At 43.0% G+C, this 12,106-nt stretch overlaps 1 protein-coding gene across 8 annotated transcripts in view; it reads right to left on the bottom strand.

Moving 5' to 3' along the window:
- Positions 1–363: 363 nt before the first annotated feature.
- LOC110978845 (SAM and SH3 domain-containing protein 1-like) overlaps positions 364–12,106 on the bottom strand; it is a 104,510-nt gene continuing 92,767 nt past the window's right edge. For 7 of the 8 annotated variants that reach the window (XM_022234134.2, XM_022234135.2, XM_087146282.1 and 4 more), the window contains 9 exons: positions 11,483–11,545; positions 10,191–10,292; positions 9,377–9,458; positions 8,858–9,006; positions 8,254–8,478; positions 7,522–7,675; positions 5,018–6,156; positions 4,709–4,840; positions 364–4,265 (listed from right to left, as the gene is read on the bottom strand). In XM_022234134.2, the coding sequence (XP_022089826.2) occupies positions 4,008–4,265; positions 4,709–4,840; positions 5,018–6,156; positions 7,522–7,675; positions 8,254–8,478; positions 8,858–9,006; positions 9,377–9,458; positions 10,191–10,292; positions 11,483–11,545 (2,304 nt within the window). In that variant the 3' untranslated portion in view covers positions 364–4,007. The remainder of the gene's footprint in view (positions 4,266–4,708; positions 4,841–5,017; positions 6,157–7,521; positions 7,676–8,253; positions 8,479–8,857; positions 9,007–9,376; positions 9,459–10,190; positions 10,293–11,482; positions 11,546–12,106) is intronic. The other variant, XM_022234136.2, reaches the window with a different exon arrangement.

Below are 12,106 nucleotides of genomic sequence, written 5' to 3'. Positions count from 1 at the left end.
TGGTTGTGATGCTAATGATGCATAGAGTTGTGATGGTAATCTACTTAGTTAATATAAACTAGTCAAGCATGCAGCGTTAGCACATGCGCTTGTACGTGGTTGAAGCTGCCCTTAGGAATATGCGATCACCGTGGCCAGTGCAGTCCACACACATGATGGTATTGTCTACATTTAGCGCAATCCAGTCACGTGGGTAAAAAAAGGTCTATATATACATGTGATTTCTGCACGATCATTGGCCTAATAATCTTGTTACATAAACAATTCACAAGTATCACCTGAGTAAAATTGCTCCTGTGAATAAATTATTCCAAACTATGGCCAACCAAGGAAGCCTGAAATGAACAAACACATAGACTCAAGTTTATTATACTTTCTATGATAGTTTTAATGGTTAACGTCTGGTGAATAAGTTATAAATAAAATCAAACCAGGGTGTATATATAATGTCATTATATAAGTTAATTTCGTATTTTGAACTATTGGGCTTGAAGAGACTCACAAATCGTGGCAAGGATAAGAGTTAAAAGTGATGGATTGTGAAAAAAGTTGGTGACCTAATGATGGTATTTGGTAGGGCAAATCTGTTGACAATTTACTCAAGAATATTGTGCCCTGGCCTCTGAGAAAGATTCCGCTAGGATCGAAACGTCAGGCCCTCCATATTTTGAGAAACATTTTGTAAATGAGAGGCTTTTTTAATTGTTAAACTGTCTGTCGCCTCACCTAATAACCCAGTCCATATCCACTTAATGTACACCAAATTGACAAAAAAAGTATGCAAAGTAGAAGGTCACACATCAATCTGAAGAGGCAATAGATAAATTATTGGTTAATAACCCAAACCAAGTAAATGTAAAGTTACTCTGATCAATTATCCTTTTCTGGAAAGATAAAAAATGGCCACCGTGACTATACACAGAAGACAGCCTTTCAGAAGAATTAAACTTAAAAGTAAAATACCCGAGCCTTCTTATATGGATTCAGAGTTAATAAAAAAAAGCCATAACTGTGAAAATTAGAAAATAAACCTCAGTTTTCATTGCACATATCTTCTGATTATGTTTTTGATAACTTGGAATTATGACATGCATCTGTAGTTTTTTGTTCTCTTTTAATTTTTAAATCTCCGATCCTATTTTACACTTGTTTGAAATTTTCTTCTTTAAAATACAGTGCACTTTTTTCATACATGTTTACACGCACTCCCCCCCATAGAATCAGTCTATTCACATTCCAAAACACACCCTGTACATGTGGGACTCACTCCAAAACCTTATGCCATTACTGGAGTTGAGAAACAAAAGAGGAAACAATTACATATCCCATGATCCTTCTGGAATAGTGCTGGTTATAAAGTTGGTATTTACACGAACATGTTGATCATTTCTTTGATTCCATCCTGTTTTGTACTCATTCATTTCTGAGAAAAAACATAAAAGGCCTCAGAATTGAAGTTTGTTAATAAATGTACAAGAAAGATGTTCTGAAACCGTGCGATAATCAACACCAAAATTGGTCTTGCTTTGGAATTAGCCAAGACTGAGTAGCCAATTACCAGAATTAACTTGTCATTGAGTATTAATGAAACAACACACATTTGGAAATTCTAAGGCAAGTGTAAGTATATTTCTTTGGGGGGATTTCATAAACTTTCTTATGCTCAACTCCAACGATTTTAACTTTTCATGTGAAACTCATATCTGATGTTACAATCTCTATACAAATATCACAGTACAATGAACTTTATTCAACAAATTTCAAACTTTTCTTGAAACCCTCTTTCCCAAGAGAATGCCTGTGCACAAACACTGCTGAAAGCACTATAAATTTTGTCTAAAGGACATTCAAAGGGTTTAATAGAAACAGTTTTCAATTGTGCAGCACCTTTGAAGCAGTTTTGTTTTCCAATGCAAACAATTTTTACAATGGAAAACCTGAAATTCGGAAACACAACGGATGTATAATTAACACGTCTTACGGAAAAGTAAGTCACAGATCTGTTTTATGCATAGAACCACACACATCTGAACCATTCTCAATTTTAAATATTAAAACAAATTGATCATCAAATATCCTTAATGTTGTAGGATATCTCAAATTTATCAATTTTCCTTTTTTATCATCCCGAAAGTCTCAGTTTGCAAGTCTTTTCTTTTAAAAATCCTGTGTATCTTGGATAGCAGTTTTTATACAGGTAACCAAGACAGTCCTCTTGAGTAAAATCCAGTCATTACTGAACAAAGTATTCAACCAAAGAACTAAAAATGTCTAGCCAATAAACTCATCAGCCGTCTGACCATATACACTTGTAGTTTTAAAAGTTGAACATAAGGAAGAACTTGGCAAAGGAAGCGGAATAAAAGTTTACAAAGGTGTAAAGGTGGTGAGAAGTGGGGAGTGTCTCAAAAGTTGGGAATGTTCCTGTCCCGTTAGTCCGTTCCTGCTGAAACACTCTCATTTCACCAGAACATCCATGCATTGTGGGAACGGTGCACAGCATGCATGGACCTTTCTGAGGCAGCGTTTCCTTGGAAATGCCGCCTGCCCAGTGGACCGACCGCCTGTTTCTGCACAGAGAACAAGGCACTCTAAATGGAACATTCTGATCATTCCACAATATGAGACACTCCAGCATTTAATCAACTACACAGTTGATGTGAGACCATTCTTAAATTCATATTGCCTCATTTTCTCTGACAAGTCAGTGAATGTCCTCTGGTTACAGTCTTTTATGTCAACGACTGACAGTCTGTAAAATAAGGCTTTTTGTTTTTAGTAAGGCAATGTCTAAATTAACTGGCTGAGACTGGAGCCGCTACCTAACGGATGCACCCCCTTCCGATAGGCTTGTGTGTAATTGATAGCTGCAGTCGAGCACTGGGGACAGAGCCTGAGTATCTTTTGAGATATCAGTTCATCTCAGGGGATACTCTGGCTTCTGGTGTCACTTGGAAATACATTACAAAGCTGCCATGGATACTTTAAGCTTACATCTTGAAAGGACGAAGGGACACTTGGCAAGACAACGGTGGATGGACAGATATTGGAGGGAAGGTCATATAACTATATCCACCCTCTGACGACAAACAATATAGATGCAAACCAGTGACACACCAGCATTATCATATTATCACCTAGGCTACGCACCGGAACTTGAGAAGACATTGAACTGTCACCATAAATATTAGGTTCTTAAGGGGGAAAAGACTGGTACAGCTGAGCATTTCATTTCTGGGCTTGATTTCACAGAAATCGGATCAAAATGTTTACAGAGAAAAACAAATTGTGCAGCCAAATTCCAGAATTGGCGCAGGGCCACTCGGTGATGACGTTAAAGTCAGAAATGATATTATTCCCTGGTTTAGATGAAGTACTTCCGATGTTGTATGGCACTCCTCGTGCATGTGACTTCCAATTTGGTAGACCGTCCTGCACAAACAATCTTAAGCCAGACATCGCAAAAATCAACCAGATTGCATTTCCACCTTTGACATTGTCAACAGAGCAGTACTGCAGATGTCACTTTACATAACTAAGTTGACCCATTACAAAAGTATACTGTGATGGGACTTGTTTCCATGGCAACCACCTTGTTTCTATAGAACAAAAAATCAGGTTTTGTCTGATTTACTTGGCAGCAGCTTGGAATTACACACCAGTCTATGGTAATGGCTGCAAACGGTTCCCATAGAGTTGTGCGCAATTTCAAGCCGTAACCAGCGAACCCCCTGTAATGACTCTCAGATTGGTAACAAATACCTTCACCACAAATTCAGTGCTTTAACTCAGGGAACCAGACAACACTGTGACGGTCGACCATCCATCCGTGCAAAACAGTCTTCTACATACGATTACGTCAGTGCATAGTCTCTGCAAACTGTTACATAAAGAGCGTGCTTTTCTTTTTTTAATGCAAATTTGAACGGTGTTCCGTTTGTACAAAATGTTAGGCATCCCAATGTGAAGATCAACAGTTCCCAAACTACAGAGAAATGATGGGTCCACTACACAGGCTTCCAGGACATCTTAAGATGCTCCAAGGCTGTGGAGAGGCGGCGGAGATGGCCCAGCTGGTCGATGCCACACTTCCTCAGGTCGTCCTTGTCCATATGGATGACAATGTCCAGCTCGTCCCAGCCGCTGTGTGTGAAGGCCTTGGCGTACATAGGCAAGCCCAGCGAGGTCAGCCATTCCTCTACGCTGCTGCCGGTGCCGGCGTAGACCGATTTGACTGACTGGCTGGCCAGCGTGTCACTGCGGAACTACGACAGAAGACAAAAACAAGCAGATTTCAATCACTGATGAAATCTGAATTTGGTAACCGATGAAGAACAAACCTGGCATACCTCCTACATCAGTCAATGGCAGAAAAGCTTTCCACAAAAGTTCTTTCAAATAGGTCCCTTCACAACGTAGTCCTGCTGCCCATGCTGAATAGGCTGTTACCTGGACTTATCAACTTAAATATCAGATTTGATCTTAAGAGCTTATAGTCACTCTTCTCTGGAAAGCTTAGATTAACCTCTATTTAGTCAGAACGATATGAAGCACTTTCAATCTATGCAAATTGGCCACTTCGGTCTACAGGGTCGACACCAAACAATAATTGTCCACATCTAAGATAAAAGGAAATCATTAAGCAAGCTGAGAAATACACGGTAAGATAAGATCCTCTTTTTTCACGAAATCATTCATGTCTACTTACCCAGCATCGACAGGCACTGACCAGGTCCCTCACTCGCAGGGATTCTAGACAGGCTGCGACCTCTGACACGTCAGCTTCCAGCTCCTCGGCGTAGCGTTGGACCAACGCTGGAGGAATGCCACAGAAACCCATCTGCAAAGGGAGCAAAGTGTTGTTATACTCAAGCATTTCAGAGAGTGACTGAAATAGAGATGTATTTTTGCAGTACTGTTTGTCACTTTTCAAAATCAGACCTGACGGCAAATTTTTGTGCAAAGTATCAAATTTTTTCCTTTTTTTCAATAAGTTCTTCATAAAGTTGGTTATAACCTTATTCGAGTAGGGTTCTTCCTTGAGGTTGATGCCTTCTTGTCTCAGAGTTTGTTCGATGCGCCACTCAAGCTGAGCAGGGACTTGCTGATGGGGAGATTTGTTTGGTCGCAGTGGCAAAGTCGGGGATCCGTGGACAGAGCTTTGTGACATCATCGGGTCACGGTGGTGGGGGTGGTGCTGGTGGTGTTGATGGGGTCTGTGATGGTGAGGCGAGACGCTGCGGGACTTCCGCCGCCCCCTCTGCTGATTGGGCGAGACTGGGCGGAGCGGGGTGGAGTGCAGGGCGTGGCAGCGGTACTGCTCCAGGACACGTCGGGGGAGTTTGGGACTGGGGTGGGTTTTGGCCAGGGAGGACTGGAGGAATCCCCCCGAGTGGCAACGGCGGGATGGGTCGTGGATGCCGTACATCTCCACCAGCTCGCTCTTCCGCCATCTGGTCATGTCCTCGCTGGGAAACTTGGGCACAACATCAGGGGAGGGGCACTGGTGGTCGACGCTGTGGCCGCACTGCAATGGGCACCGCTGGGTGGACTTCTGAACAGGCCTCAGCTGGGGGGAGTTCAGGGCTGAGCCTGGATCGCTAAAGGTCGGCATCAAGTGTCTGTGCATGAACATGTGAGAATCTCGGTGTGGCACTGGGCTGTTCCAAGCAGGGCTACCAGTGAAGTGATGCTGTCCCCCACATTTGGTTGCCCCATTGGAGTGCACCCTGCAAACATGATGGGCTAGGGGGCTTGCTGAGCCATTTCCTTCCTTCCTCGGACACGAAGGAGAGCCCGGGAGTTGATGACCGTTCATCCCTGGCCTGCAGGGTGAGTTCCCTGCTCTGCCAGCTGCGGAGGATGCATTCTGGGATCGCAAAGCGTTGATACAGTTGGAGTTGTTGACATTGCTGTTCTCCTGCAGGGTGTCATCCGACGAGGACGTAGCTCCATCTTTGCCGGGGTAAACAGTCTCGCATTCCTCGATCAGCGAGGTGCCAGCCTCGCTGCACCTGTGAAAGCCCGAGCTGTCGACTGACATGCAGGTCTCCGTGCTCGCAAAGAAACCTGAGTCCCTAACTGTCATACGCCCCCTTGGGTCTCTGGTTGGCCACAGGAGACAATGTAACTGCTGTGAAGCTGCTCTATCTTTTCCTGCAAATATAAACCACAGAACAGCATATAAGTATGTAAATCTTGTCTAATGTTCTTGAGCAATCTTCTTTTCCACAACAGCTTCTTTTTTTTGCCGAGATTTTAATGAGGTCAACTGAAGTTAAAGCCATCGCTGCAGTCTGGTTAAAGCGTTGAGCTGGCAAGTGAATATTCACAAATGCTTACTCACTGTTTCCAGGACATGAATATGAAAGGCACTCTGATAAACTGTAAAAAGCCCCCCGTTAATAGTGATGGAGGAATTTTTAGCTGGAGGAATTTTTAGCAAGAGGAAATCATCCTGAGGCCCCAACCACAAGGAAAACATCATGACATATTAAGCAGTGACCTTGACCTTGTTTGAAGCGCAGCCCATTCAAGCTCAGCAATTTTCATAGCAAAGCAATTACACAGAACTTGCATTCTGAGACATGATTCCTCATGTTGGGGAAACAAATATCAGAAGATTGGAAACATTCCTCGGAAGAGAAGAAAGAAAAGTACAAATTATAAAACAATTCCACAGATTAAAAATTGCTGAAAACGACATGAATGCAAGAGAGCATAAGAAGAAATAGGAGAGGTTTCATCACCAAACTTTTTAAGTGGCTCCACAATGCATGTATGTTCTTGTTGTCAGGGTGATGGGTGTTAATTTTCCATGGCAAAACCCTCCGATATTTAGACTTTTACGAATTCCCAAAGCCTTGATGACTGAAACAGAAGCCTTAATGGATGCAAATATATGCGTGATGTCTGAATGCTAACCTGAGTCCACACTGAATATGCAAATACACGTCACGAGTCACTGCTTAAGCATGTATTAGAATCTAGAACCGGAAACCAACAGAAACACAGCAATAAGTTGCACAGTGAAACACAAATATTGGCCAAGGTTTTGTTCCAAATGCTCCGGGCCATGTTTGACGGTGTAAATGAAGATTAGAAACCTGTGAGTGGGGACAGACCAAATCAACATGGTGAAGCCTGAAATGGGTCAAACGGAACCTGACGGCCCAATTTTTTTTTCTTTGCCACAGAGGTGTTTTCTCAGCCAAAGAAAAGGTTCTTATCTCATGTACTGGATTAATGTATATACCAAATCTGAATTGACTGCCAACTAGGCAGTCCGGCCATTTAACTAGTAATCAGCCAGTAACTCACTCCTATTTTGCTGGAGCAAAGTACCAGTCGAAACCCATGCTGCACAGCTTGATCCATGCAACCCTAGTTGATAACTTCTTTGGAACACTGCACTTGCAAGGGGAGTGGGCTTAAATGTCGGCCAAATTTATTCCTGGAAAGTCTGACGATTTCCATCCTGAATACGCACAGTATGTCCCTCTACTTCATTTTTTTTTTTACCTGCTTTCGGGTCTCGTAACATCTGCGCAGCGGTGGTAAGCTTGACTATGTGCGTGGGGTCGGTGATGCTGAGTGACTCAAGATGCCCCTCCTCGAGAAACTTGAACTGCTCCAGGGAGCCAAAGTCGTGAAGATGAAGAATGGTGTAATATTGCTGAAGTACATGACAACAAGAACAAAAACATTTTCAGGCCATCAATTTCATCTATAGTTCAGTTTTGGGGGGTTTTTTTGAGTGAGTGAAGTTGAAAGACAAATGCTAGTTTGGAAGATAACATGACGCTCGAGCAGCCACAAGTTTATCAAACATCTGGATTAATAAGAAAAATTGCAACCTGTTTTACTTACAAGAGCCTATGAAAGAACATCTGAATTTTGCATTCCATATGGGGGTCCTCTAAACAGCACATAAGGTACGTCTGTACTCCGAGTCACGCTCAACTTGAGTCCAAATTTACTCAAATTGGAGATCCAGCTCTTATCAGTAAAGTCTAAACTGGTCTGGTTGTCCCAATAATGCTCGGGCAGACTGAGGTCTGAGAACAGCTAAGGGTTTCTGGATTTCTTATCCATGCATGTATAATACTACAGTCAAATCTTAAATATTGGCCCTCAAGCAGGAGCTGCACTAAGCATGTATGCTACTTGAGAATCAGGCCAATGAGGCTACACGAAAGGAGCAAAAGACGTGTGGACAGAAGTTGGGTGCTTCCAGTCTGCAACTCAACCTACTTCGCATTCTATCCGTTCCAGGAGCTCCTTCAGGTTGGCAAACGAGGGCGTGACCTGCACGTCCTCGCCCTCCTCGCACGGCATCTCCGCCCTTAACTTCTCCTTCTCCAGCTCCTCCTGGCTCAGCCGTTCAAAGTGGATGAACTTAAAGAGGCCGCGTCGCTTGGCCTGGACTCCCTCCCAGTAGCTCCCTTTGTTCTCTGTGACATAAAGTCTGACCCCCGCCTTTCAAGAAAATTAGAACAATGCCACTATCATCCAGGGCATAAATTGGTTGTGAATTTTTTCCAAGAATTTTATCGTCAAACCTCTGAAGGTGTCCAATTGATCGGTCTGGGACTTCATTTGCAAGAAAAAACTCAGGGCAAAAAGATAATAAAAAAACTTGAAACCTAATCCCTCCCCTTGCTGTTGATGTGTGCGCTTCCCTAGGCCCTATGGAGGCTCAACGAATCGTGTCCCACCTCACCGCCATAGGAAAGTGGACATGTGACAGAGCTTGACGTCACTGTGTTATAGGTGACTGTTGAAGGAGTCCATTTTCTTTCTGATCACCATCACCTATGATTACTTGAGTAAAATACCTTGCTTGAGGACACCTTACCTTAAGCGGTAACATATCTGGATCATGAGGATTGAGTGGGGTGTCTACTTTGGCGGTTCCAATTAGTAGGTAGGGCCCACAATACTCTCCCTGGCTGTCTAAGAGGCGGGGATCGACATCATATTTCTTTCGCTCGTGCTCAGCTCCGCCTAGACGAGAAAAACATTATTTTATCAACAGATTCATTTTAAACACTATCAGTGAAAATATGGTGCCCAAAATAGAATTTTTCCCCAAAAGAAAACATAGCCTTTCCAATTTCCAGCAAGCTGGCTGGAGAATGGAGAAAAATTTATTGCTCCTCTATTACCCCTGCTCATCAAACCACTAAACTTCCTAAGAACCCATGTCATCCTTCAACTCACTTTAGGCCATATGCTGTCGAGAGTCACGTACATATGTATTGGCACTGGCTAAAGCTGATCGCTGGCTGATTTCCAAAGGCAAGAGAATCTTCTTTTATATAGGTAAGAGAGTGTCGGATGTGACCTTCCGAAACAACATGAAATGGTCTGGTACCTGAACTCTTTGAACTGCTACTTGTTGAGGAGCCAATGGTTCCATTCCGCTCCAGACTGCCATCTGAGGCTTCACTTAATACCTGCCGATCAAACAAGTACTAAAACTCATATTTTTTTGAAGACCAATGCATTTGTGACTCGGAATGGAGTAACATGATATGAACTGTTTCCCAGTGGCGAATCAAGTGAGCAGCGGGGAAGGGGACAGCGGCGTATCCAGCTTTTAGTGTCGGGGGGAGGGGGGCAAATGAATGTAGTTTCGGGCTCATTCAACTTGATTTTGGGGAGAAAAAAATCACAGGCCTTACTCACAGCCCCGACATCCTAGCTTTTATTTGCTGCTGTTGTTTTTTTAGGGTTTTGGTGCTAATATTTGATGAATAAATACATGTATACCGATTATTTTCTTTCCTGATCACCTTTGAATTATTCTTGTAAAAAAAAAAGTTCAAGGGGGCAAGTTGCCCCCCCTGCTGGATACGCCACTGGGAGGGGAAGGGGGAGGGGCTCCTTGAGACACTCTGCCAACTGGGTTTTTTTAAGGAATTGAAAGGGCCAGTCTTTTTGAAACAGTACTACCACCACCTTTCTTGAAAGGGGTGCGGATTCTTCCATGGTTACAAAATCTGGACACTCATACCCAAGGTCTGGGTACACCACTGCCATCACCCTTTAGTTTCAGTGCACACTTTCAGTAAAACCTTTTAACCGTATTTCAGTGTTAACAAGAATAACTTGACATTCAAAAATAAGCATGAGATTCAAGATGCCCTCTTTTTTCATCTTTTGGAAGCGGCCGATCACATACTTACATCTGTGCCAGAGCCATCGGGTGATGAAGACCAGGATTTTTTGGCTCTATCCCTCTTGAATAGCTGCTTGAACGGATTGTCACTTCTGGTCGACGTGGGATCCTGGCGAGCAAATGTAAATCACTGAGTCACCGAGCCTCTCTTACAGATGAAGAGGAGTTCAAACATAAAAACGAGTAAGAAATTAATCTGGGAAAACATGATGACAATGCAACGAAAGTGATGTTATTCTAACAAGCAGCTGTGGGAAAAAAATAAAATATGCTCCCAGAAGCCTTTAGACAGGCATTAAAAGGCATACATAAATTGTTCAGAGAGCTAGCCTGAAGCAAGGTACAACTTGATATTAAGAAATTCTGCAGTCCTGTGGTTCACGGACTACGTTAGTAAGTGTTAAGATCCTGATAAAAATTAAACTGGTTCTGAAGTTTCAACTCCACCAAAACCCTACGGGGAAGTGTCCAGGTTGGTGATTCTCCACCTTTGAAGAAATGAAAGAAATAAGATTTGTGGACTGGGAAGTTTCAGAGTTTTTTGGTCTTTATGCAAATAGACTGCAATGCCACAGTTGGATATGATGGTTCAATTCAGTTCTGCTGATGATGGGTATGCAAACACAGACAAGCAAACAGTGAGATGGACAAATGGTCTCATTAACGCAACAAAACGTCAGCATGCACATTCACAAAAATGTACTCCATTCTGGCATGCAAATAATTCTTAGAAAGAGACATCAGGCATGATCCTGGACTTAAATCGTGGACTGTGGCTCAACTTGGGAATTGGAAAAGAAAAGCTAATTTTTTTTTTTAAAGTAGAATTGTTTTTCAAAAGTCAACTACAATCTAGTCTCAACCCAAGTCACACATCATTCAAATGAACTGAGTTTTCCAGAGTCACTGCTCGACTTAATCAGCTTATGGTATTAATTGAGACTGGCATCAACTCTGCCACAAATCTAAACTTAGGCTGTCTCTTTTGGGGTCATATTGGAAGTCTTCATTGCCCATGTCAGATATTTGGTGTAAATTTTTTCTCAGCTCTTTTTGAAAGAAGGGCAACTTTGGGAGTGTGAGAGTTGGTAAACTTCTGGACTTTTCTCAAACCTTCAACCATTGAGCCACGCCTGAAACACAAACAAACAACCCAACAAACAAACAAACAAACAAACAGAAAAGACAAACAAGCATACAACAGCATGCGACCATGCAGGCAGTGCAAGAAATGTCAGAAAAATTGCAAACTCATAATGGGCAGAAGGAGTAAGTACAGAGCTAACGGTAGCATCTTACATGTATTTTCAAGGATTTTTTCAGAAGGGAGGCATAACTTCCGGAGAAAGCCCCAAGGGCCAGCTGGAAGAGACAGACACCAGACAGGGCAAAGTGATGGCTCGACATAAGAACAAGCAAAGTGGAATAGATACGGGTAATAAATAAATTACACAAACACACTGACACAGTGGGCATATGACTGCAGAACGGCATTATTGCTGATGGGGTGTTTCAACGTCTGACCTTACCCCAGGTTGAAGACAATGTGATCATGTGGTATCACCACAGTGATGGCATCTCCAGATCATTAGCTTATCAGTGGTGTAACTACGTGGGGGCAAGGCACAGGGACGGGACGCAAACACATGCCCCTTAGCCAGCAGTGCCCCCCCTCTCCCCCAAGGTACCCCTATTTGAAATGCACAAGCCGCCACCCACAGGCTTTTGGTACACCCCTTGAGCAAACGTGCAACTCCTCGAATGACACTCAAGAAATGTCATCCTACGCGATAGGTACGTTGCTGCAGTCCACTGACGAACATTTTCACATTTAATCAATGCTTAAGGGCTAAAGTGTGCAAGGAACAGAGCTGATAACAGGCCACATCTTTGGGGCTTTGGAAGCGGTACAGAGACACATGC

This window comes from Acanthaster planci, linkage group LG15 (assembly GCF_054643075.1).
Source record: "Acanthaster planci isolate LZ-2023a linkage group LG15, COTS_SCS, whole genome shotgun sequence".
NCBI lineage: Eukaryota > Metazoa > Echinodermata > Asteroidea > Valvatida > Acanthasteridae > Acanthaster > Acanthaster planci.
Note: the sequence above shows the minus strand (reverse complement) of the source record. Positions and strands in the feature narration are given on the sequence as shown.